The 23,376-nt window shown below is 36.5% G+C and overlaps 1 protein-coding gene across 9 annotated transcripts in view; it reads left to right on the plus strand.

Annotated features, from left to right (window-relative positions):
* MYH10 (myosin heavy chain 10) overlaps positions 1–23,376 on the plus strand; it is a 127,210-nt gene that overhangs the window by 37,564 nt on the left and 66,270 nt on the right. For 5 of the 9 annotated variants that reach the window (XM_081028953.1, XM_081028949.1, XM_081028947.1 and 2 more), the window contains exons 5-7: positions 9,073–9,175; positions 9,812–9,841; positions 15,990–16,082. In XM_081028953.1, the coding sequence (XP_080885079.1) occupies positions 9,073–9,175; positions 9,812–9,841; positions 15,990–16,082 (226 nt within the window). The remainder of the gene's footprint in view (positions 1–9,072; positions 9,176–9,811; positions 9,842–15,989; positions 16,083–23,376) is intronic. The other 4 variants (XM_081028955.1, XM_081028951.1, XM_081028954.1 and 1 more) reach the window with 1 other exon arrangement.

Below are 23,376 nucleotides of genomic sequence, written 5' to 3' on the forward strand. Positions count from 1 at the left end.
TGTATTTTCAGGAGGCTCTGCTTAAGGTTAGATACTGTTTCTTTCTGTGGCTGCTGATTGTTCAGATGTTCTCAGTTTAAATTTTTATTCCATTTTGATCTATTTTTATTCCACTATTAATCTCTTAATTTGATGCATTTCAAATTAAATTGTACACATTTGTACATTACCCCTTGAATAATTTCAGCATACATAACATTAACTAAAGTCCAGAATTTACATCTTTATCTCTTGAGACAAAATGTACATATAATGAAATGCACAAATCTTAAGTGTACATGTGCTGAGTTATTTGTGTAACCTAAACCCTATCAAGATAGAGAACATTACTGTTCTCCAGAAGGATACCTGTTCCCTCCGGTATCCTTCTAGCAAATCCCTACCCTGACTTCTTTTAGTGTCATCATATTTTCTTAATTCTTAAATGCCACTGGTTATGATACTTAATAACAGCTTTTTGTTTATATCTATCATGAACTACGAGGTGTGATCAAAATATATGGTGAATGTTTTAAATTTAAAAAAATTATTACAGTAAAAGACATAACCATTAATATCCCCTCAGAACACTCCCCCTCACTTCAAGCACACTTATCCCATCCTTCTTGCCACTTTCTGAAGCAGTTCTGGAAGTCTTCTTTTGTGAGTGCCTTTAGTTGCTCAGTCGTGGTTTGTTTCCTCGATGTCCTAAACCCATTCAAAACGTTTACCTTTCATGGTCATTTTGACTTTAAGGAAGAGCCAGAAATCGCATGGTGCCAGATCCGGTGAATAAGTGGATGAGGACACACCGTAATGTTTTTACTTGACAGAAATTGCCATATACCATAAGTGATGAGTGACACAGAGCTTGGTCATTATGGAGGATGATTTACAGCACACTTTAAAACACACCTCTCAACCGTAGCTCACACCCGATTGACTGCACCAAACAAGTTAAAACTTGTCACACACTGTTACTAATGTGGCTTCCTTTCTGTTGAATGGCGCTCGGCAGCAGCATTCACATTTTTTTTAATCACACCTCGTACATTGTGACTTGAGAAATGTGAAAATATGAAACAATGTATCCTAGGTTTAGGGACATATGATAAGTTCTGTGGTGCCTTTGAGGACCCACTCACTAAATAAAGAATGCCAAGAGTGTATAACTTGTATCTTCTTAAATTTAGTACATAGCTGACCTAATTAAGTTTTCTGTCTGACAATAACTGTTTAGTCAATTTTATTTAGTAGTTATTTTACAATCAGTACCTATGTTTATGTAGTATTTTAAAGAGAATACAGTTGGAACCAACATTTTTTAAAAATCAGTATTTAACTAGTTTGATAGCTTCTGTTTAAGCTTTACTTTTTTAGTCATTTACTCTCTAATTTACTTTTACCCCAAAAGGATGAACATGTAATTTACCCTCTGGCCTCATCAGCCTACAACTCCCCAACTAGCATTTATTTCTGCAGACTCAGGCCAGGCAATATGAGCTCCCACTTAAGGATCCAAGCCTCCTGCTCAGTCATTATTCTAGTATCCTTCCCAGTTCTTTGGTGAAGACACTCAGGATTTCCTTTATCATGAGAGAGCAAAGTCTTTCACACTTGTAATCCCTGTAATTGGAAGTGAAATCCTGTTAACAGTGTAATCCTCATGTTGACTTTGCTTCTCATTAGAATTAAAATTCACAATAGTCACACTTGGTGAGGAATTTATTCTGTTCTCTATGCCCCCCTTTTAAAGAGTACTATATTTAAATTTTATGACTAACTTCTGGTTAATACAAGTTTTTCTCTTTTTAACTATACTTAAATGAATGTAACGACTGTAAAACAATGGTTGTTTCACATCAGCCTTCCGTTAGGATGTGACAATAGATTTTTTTTGTTAAAGAATTTTATCTATCATATACAAATACTACATTAAATGGCGATGAACAAGCCAGTCTAGATTTAGAACAGTTGATTCTTGCTATGAGTAACATACCTTAAAAGTTTTAAGATAATCAAATCAATAGTATTGATTAAATAAGGCAACCCAGAAATAGACCCATAAATGTCAGCTGATCTTGACAAAGGATCAAAGGCAATACAATGAAGCAAAGATAGTCTCTCTGACAAATGGTGCTGAAACAACTGGGCATCTGTTACCAGCATTGGGGTTCTTGGGTTCCCCAGGATAGAAATCGAGAGGAAACCCCAGAAAAATTTCCAGACAAATTTTGTTAAGCTTATGCTCGAGCCCAAGGGAGGTAGCACAGAGGAGAAGTTCCTCCCAACTGACTCTGGGGCTGGCTCTCTTTGGCTGCCTTTATTAAGTGGGGACAAAGCAGGCTTTTTGAAAGTGGCCCCCTTTTTTTAAAAGGTGGGTTGTCTTTCCCGGCTACATTGCCTGGTAACTGTGCCTGCGTTGTGGGGGCGAGATGATGGACTGCTCATTATCACCACCCCAGGAAGGTTGTATAGAGGTCAAATCTTGATCAGCTATGCTTGTGGTTTCAACATCTGTATGGAAGTAAAGGGTTAGAAGGGAGATAATAATCAGCTATTTCTGCATTTATGTGTAGGGGGTAATGGGGTGGTGGCATTCTTGTGGTCAGCTTATCCAGCATGCCTCCTGGCCATCTGGCATTCCTTTGGCCCCAGGCCTAAGTCCCTATGCTTTCCCACATCCACATGCCAAAAAAGGAATCTAGACCCAGACCTTACACCCTTCCCAAAAATGAATACACAATGGATCATAGACTTAAATGGAAAGCTATAAAGCTTCTAGAAGATAAAATAGGAGAAATCCTACATGCCTTTTTTGATACAACAGCAAAGGCACAATCCATGAAAGAAATAATTGATAAGCTGGACTTCATTAAAATTAAAAACTTCTGCTCTGCAAAAGACAATGTCAAGAGAACAAAAAGACAGGCTACAGACTGGGAGAAAATATTTGCAAAAGATAACATCTGGTAAAGGACTGTTATCCAAAATATACAAGAGTGTAACTCTTAAAACTCAGTAAGAAAACAACCCAATTAAAAAATGGCCAACGACCTTTACAGACACCTCACCAAAGAAGGTAATACAAACAGCAAAAAAGCATGAAAAATGTTCTACATCATATATCATCACCCCGCACAGCTACCAGTATTGCCAAAAATGGAACATTGACCACACCAAGTGCTGAAGAAGGTGTAGAGCAGCAAGAACTCTCATTCATTGTTGATAGGAATGCAAAATGGTACAGTCACTTTAGAAGACAATTTGGTGGTTTCTTACAAAACTGAATCTACTCTTACGGTATGATTCAGCAATCTAACTCCATGGTATTTACCCAAAGGACCTGAAAATTTAAGTCCACACAAAAACCTACACATGAAAGTTTATAGCAGTTTGGTTCATAATTGCCAAAATTTGGAAGCGACCAAGATGTCCTTCAGTAGGTAAATGGGTAAACAAACTGTAGTACATCCAGACAATGGAATAGTATTCAGGGCTAAAAAGAAATGAGCTGTCAAGCGGCGAAAAGACATGCAAGAACCTTAAATGCATATGACTAAGTGAAAGAAGCCAATCTGAGAAGGCTACGTACTGTATGATTCCAACTCTATGACATTCTGAAAAAGACAAAACTATAGAGACAATCAGTTGATCAGTGGTTGCCAGGGGGTGGTAAGAGGAAGAGATGAATAGGCAGAGCACAGAGGATTTTTAAGAAAGTGGAAACACACTGTATTATACTATAATAGCAGATATAAGTCCTTGTGCATTTGTCTAAACTCATAGAATGTACAACACCCAGAATGAACCCTAATGTAAACTGTGTACTTTGGATTCATCCCGGGTAAAAAAAAACATAAATAAAAAAAATACCATTCTGGTGAATGATGTTGATATTGGGGCTCTCCATGGGGCTGGGAGATCAGAGGGTATCTGGGAAATCTCTGTATCTTCCTCTCAATTGTGTTATAAACCCAAAACTGCTATAAAAAATTACATCTTAAAAAAATTGCTAAGGCAACAGTGTGGTGTAGTTGAAATGTCATTGTGTTGTCAGATAGGAGTCTGGTTTTCTTTCTTGTCCCAGGTCTCCGTGAACTAGCTCTGTGACCTTAGGTCAGACAGCTTTTTTAGACCTCAATTTGCTTTTCTAATGACTTTGTTTTAGATGTCCTCAAGTGTGAAAACTGGAAACTTTTAGATTATTGTAGCTGTGTCTCAATGATAGTTATGTTATTGAGGGAGGGGAGTATGCATTTCAATTTGTAATTAGAAGTTTAAAATATTTTAGGTAAAGCTGCCAGGAAAGGAAACTAACATCTTTGCAAATGTTATTTCCATTAATCTTTGCAAACATTCCTATTATCTCCATTTACTTGTCACATTAAACAGGGCTGGCACTAGCAAGTGTGATGGAAGACTTGAACCCAAGCCTATCTTGATCATGAAATCTGCTCTTCCTAGTTAGCTGTTTTCTAACAGAACAGAATTTTGAAACTATAGGAAATTGACTGTTTTATATATAAATGTAGAAGTAATACGTATGTGTTGTTTTTAAAATTGAGGTTATCTAAAGCAAAAACTTCAGGCAAAGGTGTTTTTGAAGCTAGACTGAATTTGGTGTTACAACTAGCCAGAGAGAATAAAAACAAAACCATTTGAGATCTGGGAAAGGGTTTCTCATTGGGAAAACAAACACCCATGGTCCAGAAGGGATTCAGAGAAAGATCCCAGAATCAATCATATATTAATGATCTGCTTCACTGCTTCTTACCACTCTTGTTTTCTGTTGTTATTTTTATTTTGGATTGCGCCCCTTCTTTAAGAAGCCACAGAAAGATACCTCTAGAAAATGCAAATACCATCTGGTTAGAAACTCCTGATCTTTTATGTCTGAAAGTGCTGCAGCAGACACAGGGTAATCCACCCAGCAGACTCCATGTTTTGTTCTCCTGTGAACTTTGCACGTGTCCCATGGAGACCAGCAATGAAAGGAACAGCCACTTAATAGTATAGAACTGCTGGGATAGAACAACACAAGTAGATCTTGTGTTGATGGTGGAAATGAGGCCAGGTTCCATTTGTCCTCTGCACTCTTTGAGGTCATATCCTGTTGTTCTTCTCTCAGGATCCTCCTAATTTTCTTCAGGAGAAGTCTGCTCTGACCTTTCTTTCTGATTCCCTTGACCTATTTCGTTGAAGCTGTTTTATTTTCTCTGCTTCCATGTGGGACAGATGTGCCACTCTCTTTTTTAAAAACCTTTTTCCAAAACTTTTATTCCTTTGATCCTGCCACCCCTTTCCTATTCAAATCAGGATTTTGTTTTAAACTTCTGTTAATATCTTTATCGTCATTATTATTGATCATTGTCATAGCTATTACCACTACTGTTGCTGCCATTTATTAAGAGCCTTTTGGCCAGGCGCAATGGTAGGTTTTTTACGCGTATTATGCCAGTCCTATGAAGTAACTTGATCTCATTTTAAAGGAGTATAAACTGAGGCTGAGACCCAAGGAACTTGCCCAGAGCTCCATAGCCAGGAAGTGGTAGACAGGATTTGAATCTAGTTGGGTCGTTTTGACACCATAGCCCACTCTCTTAACCATTATACTAACACTATTAATTCATAAAGTAATTTTGAGTTTAGTAATTCAAATTACCTCATCATGGTGGGTGAACAGTTAAGTGGCCAATAATAGTAATGTTTATTGAATACTGATTATGTTATTGACTACTAACAATACAGTCCATTAGATGGACTGTATTGTTTTCTTTACAACAACCTTATACATTACAGGCTATTAGTCCCATTTTAAAATGGAGAATGAATATAAGCCTCCTCTTCCCCTTTTTGGGAACTCAACAGTAAGGTGTTGGAATACATCTAACTTTGAAATAGTATTTTCCATAGCAGTTACTTTAGACCCGAAATATGTAAAACGTAGCAGACTTCATAAGCAATTATTGAAGTACAGACCAGTAAGTGTGATGGGCAGGGGAAAAAATGCTTTAAGGACGTCCTCAAGCAGAGGCTGAGCAACCACAGAGGCAAACTCAGCTCAGAAGTAACAATCATAACTATTTTCAAAACAGTCATCATCAGTCTCAATGAGAGGCTCATATTTTAGCTTAAGAAATAATTATGTTTGAAACTGGCAGCTGACATCATGATGAGCCTTGAAACGCTAAGTATTCTGAATAAAGTTAAGAAAAAACAGAGAAAACCACTAACACAGCTATTAAGAAATGACACTTGAGAAAAATCAAAATTCTTTCCCATGCATCGTGGGTACATGACATCCTTCGTGTTCCTCCTCCATCAGTGTCTCCCGCTGTGTGCTCTGCCTTGCTGGTTATTTATATCCAATCCTACACACTGGCTGTCAGTTCCTGGAACATACCAAGCTTTTTCCTGCTTTGGGGCATCTGTGTTTGTCTTTACATTGTTGTTGGCCTTACACTCTGCCCCCAGCTCATACCGGCTGGTTCCTGCTCATCTTTCAGGCTGCTCCCTGACCATCACAGCCCCAGGAAGTGGTCCTCTGTTCTCTGCCTCTTTCCTCTCAGCCTCTTCCTTGTTTTCTTTGTAGCATTCCTCACATCCTGTAATCATCTTATATTTCTTGTTTATTTTCTGTCTCTTCTCCTAACTCGAGCTCCATAAGGACATGGATTATTTTCACAGCTACTTCTCTAGCACTTAGAAGAATGCCTGATGCATAGAAGTTGATTTGTAAATATTTCTTGATAAATGAATGAAAATTATTGCCTTATCAATGTACCAGTGGTAGCCAAGTAGAAAATAGAATGGTGATGAAAGGACATTAATGACAGGGACAAAAACTATTAAAAGAGCCTAGGAATAAATTTAACAAAGCTTGTGTAGGACTTATATTCATATATTCAACAGTAGTTGTTGAGCATTTACCATGCTAGGCACTGTGATTTCAAAGATGAATAAGACAAATGGTCCTTGTTTGTTTTGAACTTAGAAAAATACAATATTACTTAAGAGAGATGAAGACATCATTTCTCCTAAAAGTAGCTATATATTACACTCTCCTATATATTTAACTCAAAATTCCACCTGGTTGTTTTTCATTTGGGGGCAGGAGATAGAGGCATAGCAGAACAAAATTATTTGAAGTTTATCTGAAAAAGTAAACCTCAGAGACTACTTGATTTTTTTTTAAAAGAAGAAAGATGATGGGTACTCTGATTAGTCATATTTCAAAGCTACTGCAATATGGTACTGGCTTTGGAATAAGCCATATGGATAGGAAGTGAGGATAAGAAAAATTAACATTTCATATCACTGGAGAATGAATGTCTTTGTGAACCACTAATACTGGGATGTATGCTGAATCATTTGGGGGAAATTAGATTAAAAATCTTTACCTCCAACCATAAATTATTTTTTCAGGTTGATTAAAGATTTCTTTATAAAAAGTGAAACCATCAAAGTTCTGAAAGAAAATACAGGTGGATTTAATAATATAAATGATAAAAAAATGAGAATATAGATGGACATAATCTTGGTGCAGAAAAAGGGGGGAGGGGCTTTTAAGCATAAACAAATAGCAGGCAGAAGCCTTAAAAGAAAGTTGGGTAGATTTGAGTACCTAAGATTCAAAACTTCTACATGGCAAAACAAAGCAGGGGGCGATTTTTAATATAACAATAGATGGTGGTTAATAAGCTTAATATATAACATATTCTTATAAAGCAATAAGTGGGTTGTATCTAGAATCATCAAATGCTGGAGCTAGAAAAGATCCAGTCTAATTCCTACACTTTACAGACGGTGATGCCAAGGCCCAGCAAAGACAACTGCCTTCCTCAAAGCCATGCAACTAGTCGGTCAATAGAATCCCTGTGCCCAACTCCTCTGTGGTTGAGATTGTGGGTATCGGGGTGCAGAGAGTTAGGAAGATAATGCAGCCAGTAAACCTACTGAAATTTTTAAGTTGTGCACAGGTCAAATAGTATAATTCTAAGTACAATTCTAAGAAAGGCTCAGAGTTTGTTAGACAAAGTAGATTTTTCATGCCTTAGATAAAACAGGCTTAGAAGATTATTAGTTGGCAGTATGTACAATAACATTTTTGAGTTTCTGGGTGTTTTTTTAATACAAATTAATTACATATTAAAATTTTAATTTTAATCCAAATCGAGATTTTGATTGTCAACATTGGTTTGCTTTGATCGTGTCTTAGGGAACCTTAAGTATTTGAGCTGAGAGACCATAATTCAGGTATCACCATACTAGCAGCTTACCTGAATTTCAGGCTTACTACTGAGTAGAAATCAACAAAATGTGCCAGACTTGTTTGAAGATATAAATTACATAAAGTGATGGCAGTTCATAACTTCGTAGTATTCATTCATTTTCTCTGCAAGTTGCATACTGGCTATCCGTCAATACTGCATAAGGGTATGTGGATAAAAAAAAACCAACACAAATAAATAAACCCATACATACAAATAAGTAAATGCACAGAGCCGTGGTCCTTGCCTCAGGGAGCCCGGTGTGGGAGGCCAGTAATCATTGTGGAGATTTTTAATGAGATGTGTACAAGGTACTGTGTGTGTGTGTTTGTGTGTATTGGTACAGAGGAGAGAACCATCGTTAGCCTGGTTTAAGGAATGAGCTGAAAAAGCTTTAACTGGCTTAGAAGACGAAGTCAGTAACCAGTGGACATCCCAGAGTTCACTCAGTTCCGTCAGATTAAATTATCTTTATTTAATTGTTCTAGGAATTCCGTTTCTGGTGCTGAGGAATTTCTTCACTAATGTTCTAATAAATTTCACTTCTCTGGCAGAACCCCCAACTCCAAAAAAAAAACAAAAAACCTATTGTGAACATTTTCCTGTTTCCTCTTACTGGCATGTACCAAAAATATATTTGGGTTAATTTAAATGCCATTTAAAAAATAATACTTTTCTAACTACTGCTGACATATTCTCCTTATTATCTTTTTATTTTCTACTAATTCTTGTTCCAACTCAATTTAATTATATCAACTATCATTTTGGAATGTGCGTGCTGTGCTTTCTTTAAGGCAGCCTCTGTTCATATTTCTTCCAGGGGTGAATCAGGTGCTGGGAAGACGGAAAATACTAAGAAAGTCATTCAGTACCTTGCTCATGTTGCTTCGTCACATAAAGGACGAAAGGACCATAATATTCCTGTAAGTTTTTGTTCTGTTGTTGTTGTTATTGTTTTAAATCTCAGCTTTATTCTTTTATAATTTCAGAAACAATAAGGAAGCTGACCTGCTCAGTGTGCTGCTGTAATTGACAGCTCCCTAATCTCCATCACTCCTTACCCAGCAAGTCTTTTTCCACTTAAAAGAGAGCAAGTTGATCAGGAAATTGCTATCAACTAGTTACTCCAACAGGGAAAAGTGGAATTATGGTTGTGGCTTGAAATCTAATTTCTTGCAAAAATTTGGTGAGAATTGTTAAAAATGGATGAGCAGTGCCTATGAAGACTTCTTATTTTCCACCAAAAGAAGATCCTCAAATATTTTTAACACTTCTTTCTGAACTTTGCAGAGCAGCCTGTTGCTACTGCTCACAGCGACTTGAGGGGAGGGTAGAAATTTGGGAAGAATTGGTAACAGAAAGGGGTAAGAACATAAATGTCAGTTATCCTTAAATTGTTGATATGCAGAAGTGTTAGCTCATGGGGCCTGAGAGAATGGCAACCAAACCAGCGTTCACAGTTCTAAGCTACGCACTGTCTGGGTGCTTTGGATGTGGCTTACTGCCAGGGAAAGACCCACACTTGCTAACATTTGCATTTATCTGTTTGTAACAAACAGCAGGAATCACCTAAACCAGTGAAACACCAGGCAAGTGCTTTTCTTTATGCTTCTTAGTCTTGAGTGTTTGCACTAATTTCTGTCTTTAGATTGAGTCTTTACTAGAAACAAATACCATTAGTTCTAAGTGAAATCCCTTATGAAAAAAATTTTTAATTTTGAAAATTTGTTGCTTAGAAGCTTATTCTTTTCATGAGAAGCAGCATGCCGTTTTGCTTTAAATTTGTTTTCTAGATGAATTTTAATAATTATTTATCCTTTTATCATGACATTGAATCGCATGTTTCTGAACCCTCTGAACTCAGGGTTTCATATGTCAAATACTAGATGGAATTATTTTATTACTTCTTAGACACATGGTATCCTGGCTTTGTGCCGTACGTTGAATTTTGAATTTGGGGCTGCAACTTTTTGGGTTAACAAATTTCTAATCTGTTAAAATTGTATGATCTATATGTCTTTTATCCCAAAGGCCTCATTGTATTTAATATATAAAATTGGAATTTGATTATCAGATGCCCACCGTTTAGCACCACAGAGAATAGCAGTGAACAAACCACAAACTGGAGCATTTGCTTCTGCCTGGGAAGAGAGGGAGGGCAGAGCTGAGCCTGATGCTCAGACAGGACTTCTGTGACATCTGTACTTGAACTTACTCATTTTTCTAGCATTGCAACAGTTTTGGTTTATCTCTCTTCCACAAAAGTAGTGGTACAAACCTAATACACAAGTGAAGCAAGAAAGGTTGAGTTACAGCAATCATCTATTAATATAAAGAAACTATCATAAATTTCTATTCTAAATAGAATAGAAATAAATAGTCACAGATACTAAGATTTTCACCTGTCTTTCTTAGAATTCTAAAAGCTTCTCAGACCCCAAAGCTGTGCTGTACCTATGAAGGCCTGTGGTGTTCTTTTGCTCCTTCAGCTGTAGACCAGACCATTCAGGCAAATTGGGAGGGTTGATGAAATAATCATTATCCGATAGGCTATTTAAAGGCTTCTTTGCCAGTTAAAGGAATCTCCAGGCCAGAAACCAGCTTTTCTTTGCACTTTAGGCACATGCTAAATGACCTTTCAATATGTACTTAGATCACTACTTAAATAAAGTACAGATTTGGGTTTTCCAGTCTTCTGTGGAATAGATTGTGTTTCCCCGAAAATAAGACCTAGCCGGACCATCAGCTCTAATGCGTCTTTTGGAGCAAACATTAATATAAGACCCGGTCTTATTTTACTATAATATTTTCAATAAGTTAATAAATTTACTATGAATTATAGTAAAATAAGACCGGGTCTTATATTAATGTTTGCTCCAAAAGACGCATTAGAGCTGATGGTCCGGCTAGGTCTTATTTTCGGGGAAACACGGTATAAATCATTATTGTTAACATTTGTTTCAATGTCATTTTAAACTACTGAGTGGATTGTGTTGTATGTGAGTAGCATGTCTACCCCTAGATTTTACTTTGGGTCAAATCAATCTCTGGGTAGCAAGTTCTCTCGAAGGCAACAGCTTCTCTGGGCCATGCTTCACCGTCATTGTTGATTTGCATGTCTTACTGCATGTATTTCCTGTGCACAGAATCATCAGTGCTGCTTTCCCCAAGCTTATTCTAATAATAATCTAGTCAAGGAGTAGCCATGCTTATGTTTTTAGAAACATGAGAAGAGCACTGTTTCTCAATTTTTAAGTTTTTCCGCCAGCACACTTAAGGAATACGAGATACTCATGAGTGGTGGGGAATGGTGACACCCTGGAGAAGGTTCTATAAGAAATTACTTCTCTGCCCACAGTCCCTCTTGCCTCCTGGGGTGCCCCTATTCATGATTGCCTCACCCCCTTTTGAGGATGACTTCTGCAAAGTAATAATTATAATGTTGAAAGTCTGTACTTTGCAAAGTCCGTGTTTTTTTTGGCTTGATATCATTGGTTTGTGAATTTACATTGAATAGCCAAAACTTAATCAGGATCCCAGGAACCATTTGTACAGATTTCTAGCATTTTACCACTAGACAGTAGTATGAATTGTGAAAACAAAAGGGAAGGCATTTCTGACCTCCTAATTTTCAATCTTATTTGTCTATTCACTCATCTTTTTTAAAAAAAATCAGCTTTATTGAGATTTAATTCATGTACATAAAATTCACTCATTTACAGTACATAGTTCAGTTTCTTTTTTTTAATATACACAATTATCACTACAATTTAGAACATTTTCATCACTCCAAAAAGAAATTCTATACCTGTTAAGAGTAACCTTCTATTTCCTCCCAGCCCCTTGGAAATCACTAATCTACTTCCTGTCTCAGTGAATTTGTCTATTCTAGATATTTTATATGAATAGAATCATATAATATGTGGTTCTCAGTGACTGTTCTTTCACGAAACATAATGTTTTCAAGGTTCATCCATGTTGTAGCATGTGTAAATATTCCATTCCTTTTAATGGCTGACGAATATTCTGTTATATTAAATATGTCACGTTTTGTTATTCATTTATCAGTTGATGGACATTTGAATTGTTTCTATTTTTTGGCCATCATGAATAATGCTGCAGTGAACATTTGCATACAAATTTTGTGTGGATATACATTTTCAGTTCTCTTGGGTGTTTACCTAGGAATTTAAATGTTGGATCATAGTAACTTTCTGTTTAACATTTTGAGGAACTATCAAACTGTTTTTCAATACCATTTTACATTCCCACCAGCAATTTTTGAGGGTGCCAGTTTCTCTATATTCTCACTAACACTGGTCGTTGTCTTTTTATTATAGCCAGACTGGCAGTGTGAAGTGACCACTCTTTTAAATTTTGCCTTTGAAACTTAATCTTCCTATGGAAATATGAACAAATAGAAATCACTCTTTAAAATTAAGATCGCAATATTTAAGTAAACATTAAATGATGGTTTACCTATAAACTTTTGATGTATTTTTTATAATAAAATTAAATCTTACTTGGCTTTAACCTCCAGCCAGCCGGGGATAAAGTACGGTTTACGATCCCCTTCCCTCATCATAGGTTGCTATACAGACCCTCAAAGTCGGCAGTGCCACACCAAAGCCTGAACACAGTGCATTTTCAGAGATATTTGAAAACGACTAATTTCTAAAGCATCACTATCCCCTAAGAATGACTCCTTCAAGCCAGCCCCCCTGCCCCACTGACTGTTGAGTCATCCAAATCTAGGCAACAGCTCCAGGATGATTTTGTATGTACTGGTCTAAGCTGCCTTGAACTAAGACAAAAAGGTGATAGATAGTAAGTAGCAAGTACAGAAGTTAAAGCCTGCCAGTTGATATTATAGCGTCTGTTTCTCAATACCGTGACTGGTTGCTGCCACCTACTTTTATGCCTCCTCTTGTGGCCAGTGGGACGCCTACATTTTTGCCTTGTCAGGCCTGCAAGGTGCAGAATGACCTCAGCCTGAGTACCCTTGCTGGCTGAACTGGAGTTTTGATAGAGGTATTTTTTCCAATTTCAAACTCATCCTGTATCTCCCATCTAGCAAGTGTGTATTATATGCTTTATAATAAATACAGGTTTTCATCACAATTGGTAAGCCTTTAAAGCATCAAATAATTCTAAATACTTAGAACTTTAAAAATAATTTCAATAGTTAATACTGCTTTTCCACATTCCCAAGTACGTTTCTCATATATAGAATAGAAATAAGGGACATTGCCCATCCAATTCTAGTGGAAAGGTTAACATTTAGTCACTGCGCCTGATGGTTTATAAATGTTTCATAATTTGATTGAACAATCTTAGCACTGTTTATCTAAATGTAAAATTGCTCAACACAGAAATGATCAAATTTAGTGGTAATTTCTTAATTTAAAGCCATTTTTGTATGTTTTATGATATTAACTTTGTGTCAAGCTTTTTGTGATTCATTTGAGTTTTTGAAATCTTTACTTGGTCTCATTGATGTCACAAATCCATTAGGACACAAGTGATGCCACAGCACTATTAATGTAGTGGCCCCAACAGTAGGGATGTGGAAACGCCCAAGTCTACAGTAAATGGTGACTATGAGGACCCTTAATCTTATTGCCACCTTTTAGCTCACCACCATCCCTTCCCCAAATACTAGAATGTTTTAGGACCTCTGATTATACATTCATTCAGCAAACATTCATGGCGCATCATTTTGACCCGTTACTGTGCTAAGCTCGGTGCAAAGGATACAGCCAATTACTATAAGCTAACGGAAGGAAGAATAGAATTAGTAGATGTCTCACTCTCTCACACCCTCACTCTCTCTCGCTCTCTCTCTCTACACATACACTCACAAGAAAAAGGAAAAGAATCAATAAACTTGACCCAAAGAATCCTTATAGCCTTATCTAGGGAATATTAAAATGGGATATACCTGTTTTACCTCCAAGTTAGAAAAACATTTTAAAGGTAGATTATTATTTAAAGTATTTTTATTATGATTTGGCAGGGATAGTGTATAATTTTAAGAAATCTGTATTCTGTAATTCCTTGATTTAACAGTAGGTGTTTAGTGTTGTAAAGGTTGTAAAAACTGGTGTTTTCTGACAGTTTCTACATTCTAATTATACGTTCTGAGTGAGATAGAAAGGATTCCAGAGCTTGGACAATTGTTGCAGAGCCAGTTCACCAAGGGCTTTAAAAGATGGTAGCCATAGGCACAATGAAGGAAGTGACCACTGACCTCAAGGGGAAAGGCAGTCTGTTATATCACAGAGTGATAACCAACATTCTTGATGACTTTCATTCATTAAAATTGGTTCAGGATACCATGTTTAAGAAAATTTGGTAGCATATAATATTTAGAAAGATTTACATAAGAAATAATTTGGTGGGTTTTTTTTTAAAGAACTAATCTGGTGTTTTGAAGTTCATAAACTATAAGACTCACTATACAGGGAGCATATTTTCTAATGCCAAGAAAGGGAGTCTATCGTTACTTTGTAATGTGAAATTCACATAGCTTGGGGTTCTGAAAAGGACTGGATCCTGACTAGTCTCAATGGAACACAATCGTAGACTGTAATTAAGCCCTGTGAAGGTCTGAACAATTCAAGTAAATGCTTCAGAGGAGATGAAGAAGGAGCCTGTCTCCTCACCGTGTCATGTGCCTCAGGAACACTTCCTTACCCTTTCAGTTGAGTAAAGGAGTCCCAACTAGGGTCAGATGCCGAGACTACATATCTGGCATGTATTTATTTATTCCTGTTTTTGGATTTGACTCTAGTATAATGAATCACCTATCAGCTGGCGATTAATTAACAGATCTTATGTGAGGTTCCTTATATTCCTTTTTTGCGTTGAGAATCACATTTGCCAGTGGTTTTTATTCTTTTCTTTCTTTAGATCTAGAATACTGTGGGTATTTTAAAATCTAGGGGTAAGATTTGTGTTTGGAAAAAAGCAGATTTACTTAAATCACACAGTATAATTCTGAAATTACACTCCAGGAATATAGCATTACTTTCTGGTGCTTTTCATGGCCAGAAATGACATCATGCTTTCTCATACAGCTTTCTATTGTGTTTCATGATTAAAGCACATATTAATATACTTACATCTTTTTATGAAATCTGTGATAGCCTAATTTGCATATATGACCCTGAGTAAAGCATACCTTATATGAAATACTCTATATTTAGCCTTTTAAATTTGAGCAAGTCAGCAGCATGGCCATCTTTGTCATCTCTGAACGTGGAGATGAGGACTGGCCCTGTCTACGTCATTGAGATATTATGTGAAACCCTTGCAAAAATGGCAAGCTTTATACCAGTAATTATAACATAGAAGTATTAATATGTTCTTGATTGAAGTATCATGCTAAATTTCATCTCATGAAAACCAGTTTCTTTTATTTTCAGAATTCTCTGCCTAATTTATGTACCCTGTCCTTAAATTTATCTTCTCTGATCAATGTGGCATTTTATTTTCCTTGTGAGCACTTTATAAACGCTAAGCTTTTTTCTTTCAGCAGAGACTCTTATGACCAAGAATAAGAAGCCAACAAAGGTTGTTGGATGGCAAACTAAATGAAATAACTGAGGAAAAGAGGCAGTTGTTTTGTTTTGTTTTTTCCCTTAGGACTAGAGAAAAGACATTGGATTAACATACATCTGCTTTTATTTATGTGTGTGTGTATATACGTGTGTGTGTGTGTGTAATGTCTTTTAGGGGGAACTTGAACGGCAGCTTTTACAAGCAAATCCTATTCTGGAATCATTTGGAAATGCGAAGACTGTGAAAAATGATAACTCATCTCGTTTTGTAAGTTGAAAACTTTCAGAAACTTTCAATTCCTCCAGCTTTTAGTTAATGTCTACCATGATTAATCAAATACAGTACTTTTCAGATTTTCAGAAGAGGCTAATTGATGTGTAGTATCACAATCAACAACACTGTCCAATAGAAATATAAATGCAAGTCACCTGTAATTTAAATTTTTCTAGTAGCCATATTTTAAAAAGCAATAAAAGGGGGAAAAATATGAAAGTAATCGTAATCGTATATTCTACATAAACATATTGTGTGTTTATATAATTATATAACCTCTGAACTTATTTTTTTATTTTTGATTGGAGATGATGTCTGATACCTGTTAGGGGGTTGGTGTACAGATTAAATGAGATGCTTGTTTGGTACTTATCGCAGCACTGGTCATAAGAAATGCTCAACAAGTATAGTTGGTATTCAATGTAGTAAATTGTCCTTTTCGTATCGTCCTGTTTCTATGCGATACAGACTTCAGAATAATTTGTTACTACTCTTACTTCTCTTTAAAAATTCTCAGCTATTCCCAACTATCTTAATTCATTGATAGTTTTGCTTTCTCCCTCAGTTCTACCAATTATAACAGTTTGCCTGAGGTTATTATCCTAAGTGATAGCCAAATCAGTATTAGTGTGAGGACACCGCCCTCTCCATTCCACTTACTCAAAATCAACACTTTACTGGTAAATCATCTCTAAACCCATATTCAACAAAATGGGCATTCCTTCAGTAAAATTTTTGCCCTGGGTTATAGTCCTCAAGATTCAGTAACCCTTTCTATGGTCAACGTGGAGATGGTCTCCAATTTCAGTTATTTCTACTTAAATTGTTTGAGTTAATTCTGTTTTTTTTTTTTTCTCCGTCTTTGATAATAGAAGTATTGGTAAAAGTTCAGAAGGCCAGAATAAGAGAGGCTTCAAATCAGTGGATACTTTTGGGTAATCTAGTATCATTGTGACATACGTTTTTACTCTGGGAATGTAAAGTCATGGTCTGCATGTTAATTTTCTGATGACATGGTTTTTGTGATCAGTGGTAGTGACTGGATTGGGGATCACAGAGGACCTGGGAAGCACAGGGGCAGCCAGATGATCCTCTGTATGTGTTTGCTAGGGCTGCCATAACAGTACCACACAGGGGCTTAAACCACAGAAATTAATTGTCACACAATTGGAGGCTAGAAGTCTGAGATTAATGTTTTGGCAGGGTTGGTTTCTTCTGAGGCCTCTCTCCTTTGTACGTAGATGGCCCTCTTCTCCCTGTGTCTTCACATGGTCTTCCCTCTGTGTGTATCTGTGGCCTATTCTCTTATAAGGACACCAGTCGTTTGGAATTAGGACCCTTTCTACTGACCTCATTTTAACCTCTGTAAAGACCCCATCTCCAAATATAGTCGTGTTCTGAGATACTGGAGGTTAGGATTTCAACATTTGACTTTTGGAGGAGACGCAGTTCAGCCCATAACATCCTCAGAGGTAGTTTAAGTACAAGAGGCTTTCCCAGTTATGTAAGAAATAGGGATCTATTTGCTTGGAATATTGTTTATTCCTAGTAAGATAAAATTTGAAGATTCACTTAATTCACATTCATTTAGTAATTATTTTAGCTTTTTATATACATAGTGGGATAACAAATGTGCCTGTGGCAGTAAGAAGCATGGCTGTGACTTTGGGATTTACAAAAGATCTGGGGAAACTGAGCTTTATTTAGAGAGTTTCTGTCACTCCCTGGGTCATCAGATTGAGCCTGAGCCACAATTAAATCTTACATTCTTCCAGTTGAAAACCCTGTTTAGTGGCTGTATCGTGGGATAGAAGACACAGTGAGCTACCAGCTTAGGTATGTGAATCTCCATGAAGATTTTCAGGGACTTCTTAGTGGAAAATGTTTTATTTTGGCACATAAGTCAAGTTACCAGTCTGTTCTAATTTTCTTCCCCTAAACCACACTTTAAATTCAGAAAAAACAGTTTTGAGCTCATTTGTCTCGTTTTTGCCTAGGAAAGATAAATTTGCTGAGAAAAAGATAACCAGTCATTTGCGTCCTTCGATAAAGAATCTAGCAATTCTGTTACTAAATGGTAAGGGTTCATACACTCGCCAGGGTTTTGTTTGCGACAGGAGTATAATTCGTATCAGTGAGCTATTACTATATAGCAAATTACCCTAAAACCTAGCGACTTACAACATTTATTACTTCAGAGTTTCTGTATGGTGGGTGGTTCTGGCTCAGGGTCGCTCATGAGGTTGTCATTAAGATGTTGGCTAGAGCGGCCGTCATCTGAAGGCTTGATGAGGCTGGAGGATCTTCTTCCGAGCGCCCAAGAATCTACTTCGGTAGCTCCTAGCGAGACGCCTCAGTGCCTCATGGTGACTGCATGGAAACTCAGTTCTTCACCTTGAAGCCCTCTCCAGGGGGAGTTCTTGCTCCTGATACGGCAGCCTACATCCCTCGGAGCACGTGATCCAAGAAAGAGCAAGACAGAAGCCACATAGTATTTTTTGACCCCACCTTGGAAGTCACATACTATCCCTTTGTTGTATATTCTGTTGGTCACGCAGACCAACCCTGATATGGTATGGGAGGGGACTCCATAATGACACGAATACCAGAAGGTGGGGATTATTGAATTCATCTTGAAAATTGGCTATCACAAAACATTAGAGAGATTTCCATGTTGACATATGGAGGTTATCATCTGTAATTTGCATTATTCTAGATTCAGTGGTTCTCAGTTCGCTGGGGTGGGGACCATTTGGTAGTATCTGGACGTTTTTGGTTGTTCAGTTGGGACAATGGGTAGTGACATGCATCTGGCATCTGGTGGGTAGATTTCTCAAATTTAACATATTCCACATGGAACTTTTTCTTTTCTGTTCAATATTTGTTCCTTAAGTCTTATGTCAACATATAGTACCATCAAATCACCCAGTTGCTGAAGTGTAAAATAAAATAAAAATAACAACAAAAACCTAGAAAAACAAAATACCTGAAATCATTCTTGATTCAGCCTTTTTTCTCGTGGAGTAAATCCTATTGGTTACATTTCCAGAATGTATTTCAAATCTGCCCAGGCCAGGAGTAAATCCTATTGGTTACATAGGATTTATGAATCTCATGGGTTACATTTCCAAAATGTATTTCAAATCTGTCCACATTTCTCCTTCTCCCTCTGTTAAACACTAGTCTAAAATCCTATCGAGGAATTTACTCTATTATTCGTTATCACTGTGTTCTATTGATTTCCCTTATAGCAATGATTTCCCTTATAACAATCTGTAGTTAATTACTCTGCATATTTATGGTCTCTCCTGCTAGAATGTGAGATCTCTGACAGTAGGGGCCTTGTCTGCCTTGTTCTCTGGATCCTTAGTTCCTGGCACTGTGCCTCTCTCATGTAAGTAGATAGGTGTATTTATGGAATCCATTTAGTTAAAAGGTGGTTGCCTACTAAGTGCTCTTCTAAGCCACTGATAATATATCAGTGGATAAAACCAAAGTCCCTATCTCGCCTTCATTTAAGTTTTATTTAATGTTAACATGTTTTCAACAATATTCCACAATGTATAGTTGAGCTCAGGGAGTGTACTGCGTGTGCTAGGCTCTCTGAGAGTATGCATGCCCCAGTTTTAGAAGCATGGGCAGAAGACATGTGGGAAGCCGTGGCTCCAAGTACAGGCCGACCTGGGGTTGGGATTGGTCTTATACCTCATACTGGAAGAGTAACGTGATATTAAAAAATGAGTTGGGTGTACAGTGGAATTTCATGTAGTCAGTATTTACAAGCCACATGCTTGCAGAGAAAATATTTGAAACTGTAAACTCCATAAGCTTTAGAATCCATTTGTTTCCATTTCTTTGATCTGATATAGACAAGTAATTTCCTGAAGAATATCTTCTCTTTCAAAGATGCTAACATATGGTTTGTATTAAAGGGATTCTTTAGGAGAGCGTTACCCTTATGAAAATAATCGTTCACAGTTACTCTAGTTCTCTGTTTATGGAGACGTAAAATGCATTCCAGATGGAGGACATTTTATGTAAAATGAATCTCTTGTAATGAAACTTTAAAAACAGGGACTTCAATTTCAAAATGATTTTATCAGCAGTTACATCTTCCCTCAGAAAGTTTTAGTAGGAGTCACTTTCTGTATTTATGCAAATCTTTTTTTCCCAAAAAAAACTATTTAAGCCAGTTTGGCAATTCCCAAATTTATGTACCTTTTGGTAGATAATTAGCCTCCAATAGTTACAGCTAGGTAAAGCTCTAAGTATCCTCCTTACTGCTTCGCTACCAGATTACAATGAAAGCAAGCCAGAATTCTGCACCCTCACATATATTTATTAGCAAGCAGACACTAAAAGCAGTTTTATCAGTAAATTGAATGCAGCTCCTGCTCTCTCTTCAGTATTGTCACCTAGCCTTTCCCTAAAGATTTACTGAGATGGAGGTGACAGTGTCAGAGACAGAAAATGGTCTGTACCAGGCATCCCGCATCTTCCGAATCAGTGGCTACAAGCAGCGATTTTTGAATCGAGCCCTAGACAGCCTTCCCATCACTTCAGCCTCTCTCCAGGCTTTCCAGAGTCTTGACACCTTGTTCATACCAGTGGGGCATTCTGTATGCCAATCAGTCCCTGTCTGTTAATGCCACTCATTTTACCCCAGGGATTTCTAATATCCATTATGCTAAGTAACAAGGCTACTTAGTTCACATGAAAACTCATCTTCTGGTGTAGTTTGGAGATTAGGATAGTGGAAGCATTTAGAGCAGCCCTCTGGCCTTTGGGTTAAATCCTAGCTAATTACTCCTAGAATGAGTTTTTGCATTTCGGGTAAATAGTTGTCTCTAGAGTGGAGATTTTTAGTGGAGTAAAATAACACACATACATGGCACACTATGTTGACATGTTTTCAAGTAAACTACAGATTTTTTAACAACTTTAAATACCAGATTAGGAAGGGGAAAAATATTTTCAGAGCATGAAACAAACCTGCATTGCCCCTGTAGTACATTGCTAACAATCTAGGTTTAATTACTACCAATTCATTATAATCACCCAGAAAAAGTTCCAGAAAATTGATGTTGATTCAGAAGGAACAAAATTCTTTAAATAACGTACTATTCTTATTATTTTCTTGACAGTATCAAAATATCCAAGTTGTCCTCTTTCACCTCTTAAGTGAAATTTTTAATGTCTGTTTTACTTATGTAAAGGATTACGTATGTAGAGGATTCCAGTTGTCTTTGCTGTCCAGAGCTTCAGCAAGAAGCTCGTGTAGTCTCAGTTGTTCTTAGATTGGTACTCAGCATGTATATGGCATCAGAATGCACACTCTATAATTCATTCATAATGTACTTATCACATTTTTGTTTTTTCTTTGTTTTTGTTTTTATGAGTGAAATTCTGGTTGAATATTCTGAGTACCATAATCTCACCTGCATGGAAATCAAATACTATGGAGTGGGCATTTTCATCACAAGTTTCTTCACGTAATGTTTAAAAGATTAGAGGACCCATTTGAAAGTAAAACTTCTTACTTGTTTTCCACTTTTGTGTTATAGTAAAAATGTTAATTCTGAAAGAGTATTTATTACATATATGCCAGGAAAAGGCTATTTTTAACGTACAGATTTTATTCCCTCCCCTCCCATCCCCCCAAGACTGAAGTGATTTCATATCCCATGGTTTGCGTCTTACCTAATTTGTCAGGATATCCAATGTTGGGGGAATAAACAAATCCTAGACTGTTTAGGGATATTCAGTAAAGTATTTCTTTTTGGTTCTGAATTTTCACTTTTTCATGTTTGTCAAAGCGTTTGACTAGATCTCGTGAATGTCTTAGCATAGTGAACTCTAAGGTCTCGTGAACTTAGCATAGTGAGGTGATAATTTTCAACTTTGTAAAGTTTTTTGTTTTGTTAAAGTCTTTTCAAAAGAAAATCAATTCTAGAGCTTTGGCGTATAACCAAGATTTATTAGTGACTTGTTTTCAGAGATACTAGTTACTTTTGGGTATGTATAGAAGAAGCAGGGGTGGTGAGAGGCTTGGAGGGACACCTTGATCCACTCTACTTCCTCCCCACACTGCAGGGTTCTAGTGCCCCATCCCTTTCCTCATTCTGTCCTCTTCTTTCATTACTCTTTGCTTGACCATTTTCAGATAGCCAAAAGATACTCCTCTGGTACTAGCTATAATGGCTAGAACAACTATGGATCCCAGTTAAGAAAAGGAAAGGGAACTGATTTAGCTAGGGAACTGACGAGAAAATTAGATTTGTATGTTGGTGCCTTTGTTTATCCAAGTGACTACACGTCTAAATTATTTTGAGGCATTTCTTTTTAGGTTACCTATTCAGAGAGGCCCAAAATCTTCATTTCTTCTATTTCTCCCTTGAATCTGATTTTCTTTGTATTTTATAATTTCCCATGAGGTAAGGGAAAAATAAATTCACTAAATCTGAAATGGAAAATATTCAGTTTTATAGTTTAAAGTTATTAGAGTTCAAAGTTATCATTATAATAACTTTGTCTTATTTCCCGAGTATTTTTTTGTTTAACGAATTTTGAATTTCTGACTTGAGGCAGTAAAGGAAAAGGAAATAGTATAAGAAGTTGAAAGGTTAAACAGTATGTTGATATATATGTAATTAAGAAATTACACATGTTGAAATCTGAAAGTTTGTATTTCTATGAAACGAATTTTTTTAAGTGAAATGTTTTCTTCGGTAAGGATTAGGTGATACCATATGATTTTGAGTAACCTTTCTGGAGTGTTAAAATAATAAGTTTGAGAAAGTACTTCCTTGAACAGTTATGTTGACAATGTATTTTTGCAGCTTTGAAGTAATAGCATTGTCTTTTGACTACTGTCCCTTAAAATGGCAATTTTTTATTAACTCAATGAGGTATTGTATAGATAATACAACTGTTTCAAATTTGTAAAGAATTTTAACCCTCAGTATAACATCAGGACCAGATTTTAGTTTTTGAGTTTATTTTTTGAGCAGTTCCAGCTATTCATAAAGACTAATAATTTTTTAACTTTATTCTTTCTTAGGGTCTTCTGAAGAACAAAAACAAAATTTACTTATTTTTTATTTTTAAAATAGAATAAAATTCATTCTCTCCTATAATTACCACATGAGTTCATTGGACCGTGTTATAAATCTAAGATACATTATGGAGAATTAGTGATCATAACTTTTTCTGTATCTTGACACATTTTGCTATTTCATCATCCTAGGAATTGGTTCATTATTACTCATCAATTGTTTCCAAAGATGTT

Source organism: Rhinolophus hipposideros (assembly GCF_964194185.1).
Source record: "Rhinolophus hipposideros genome assembly, chromosome: 20".
Classification (NCBI taxonomy): Eukaryota; Metazoa; Chordata; class Mammalia; order Chiroptera; family Rhinolophidae; genus Rhinolophus; species Rhinolophus hipposideros.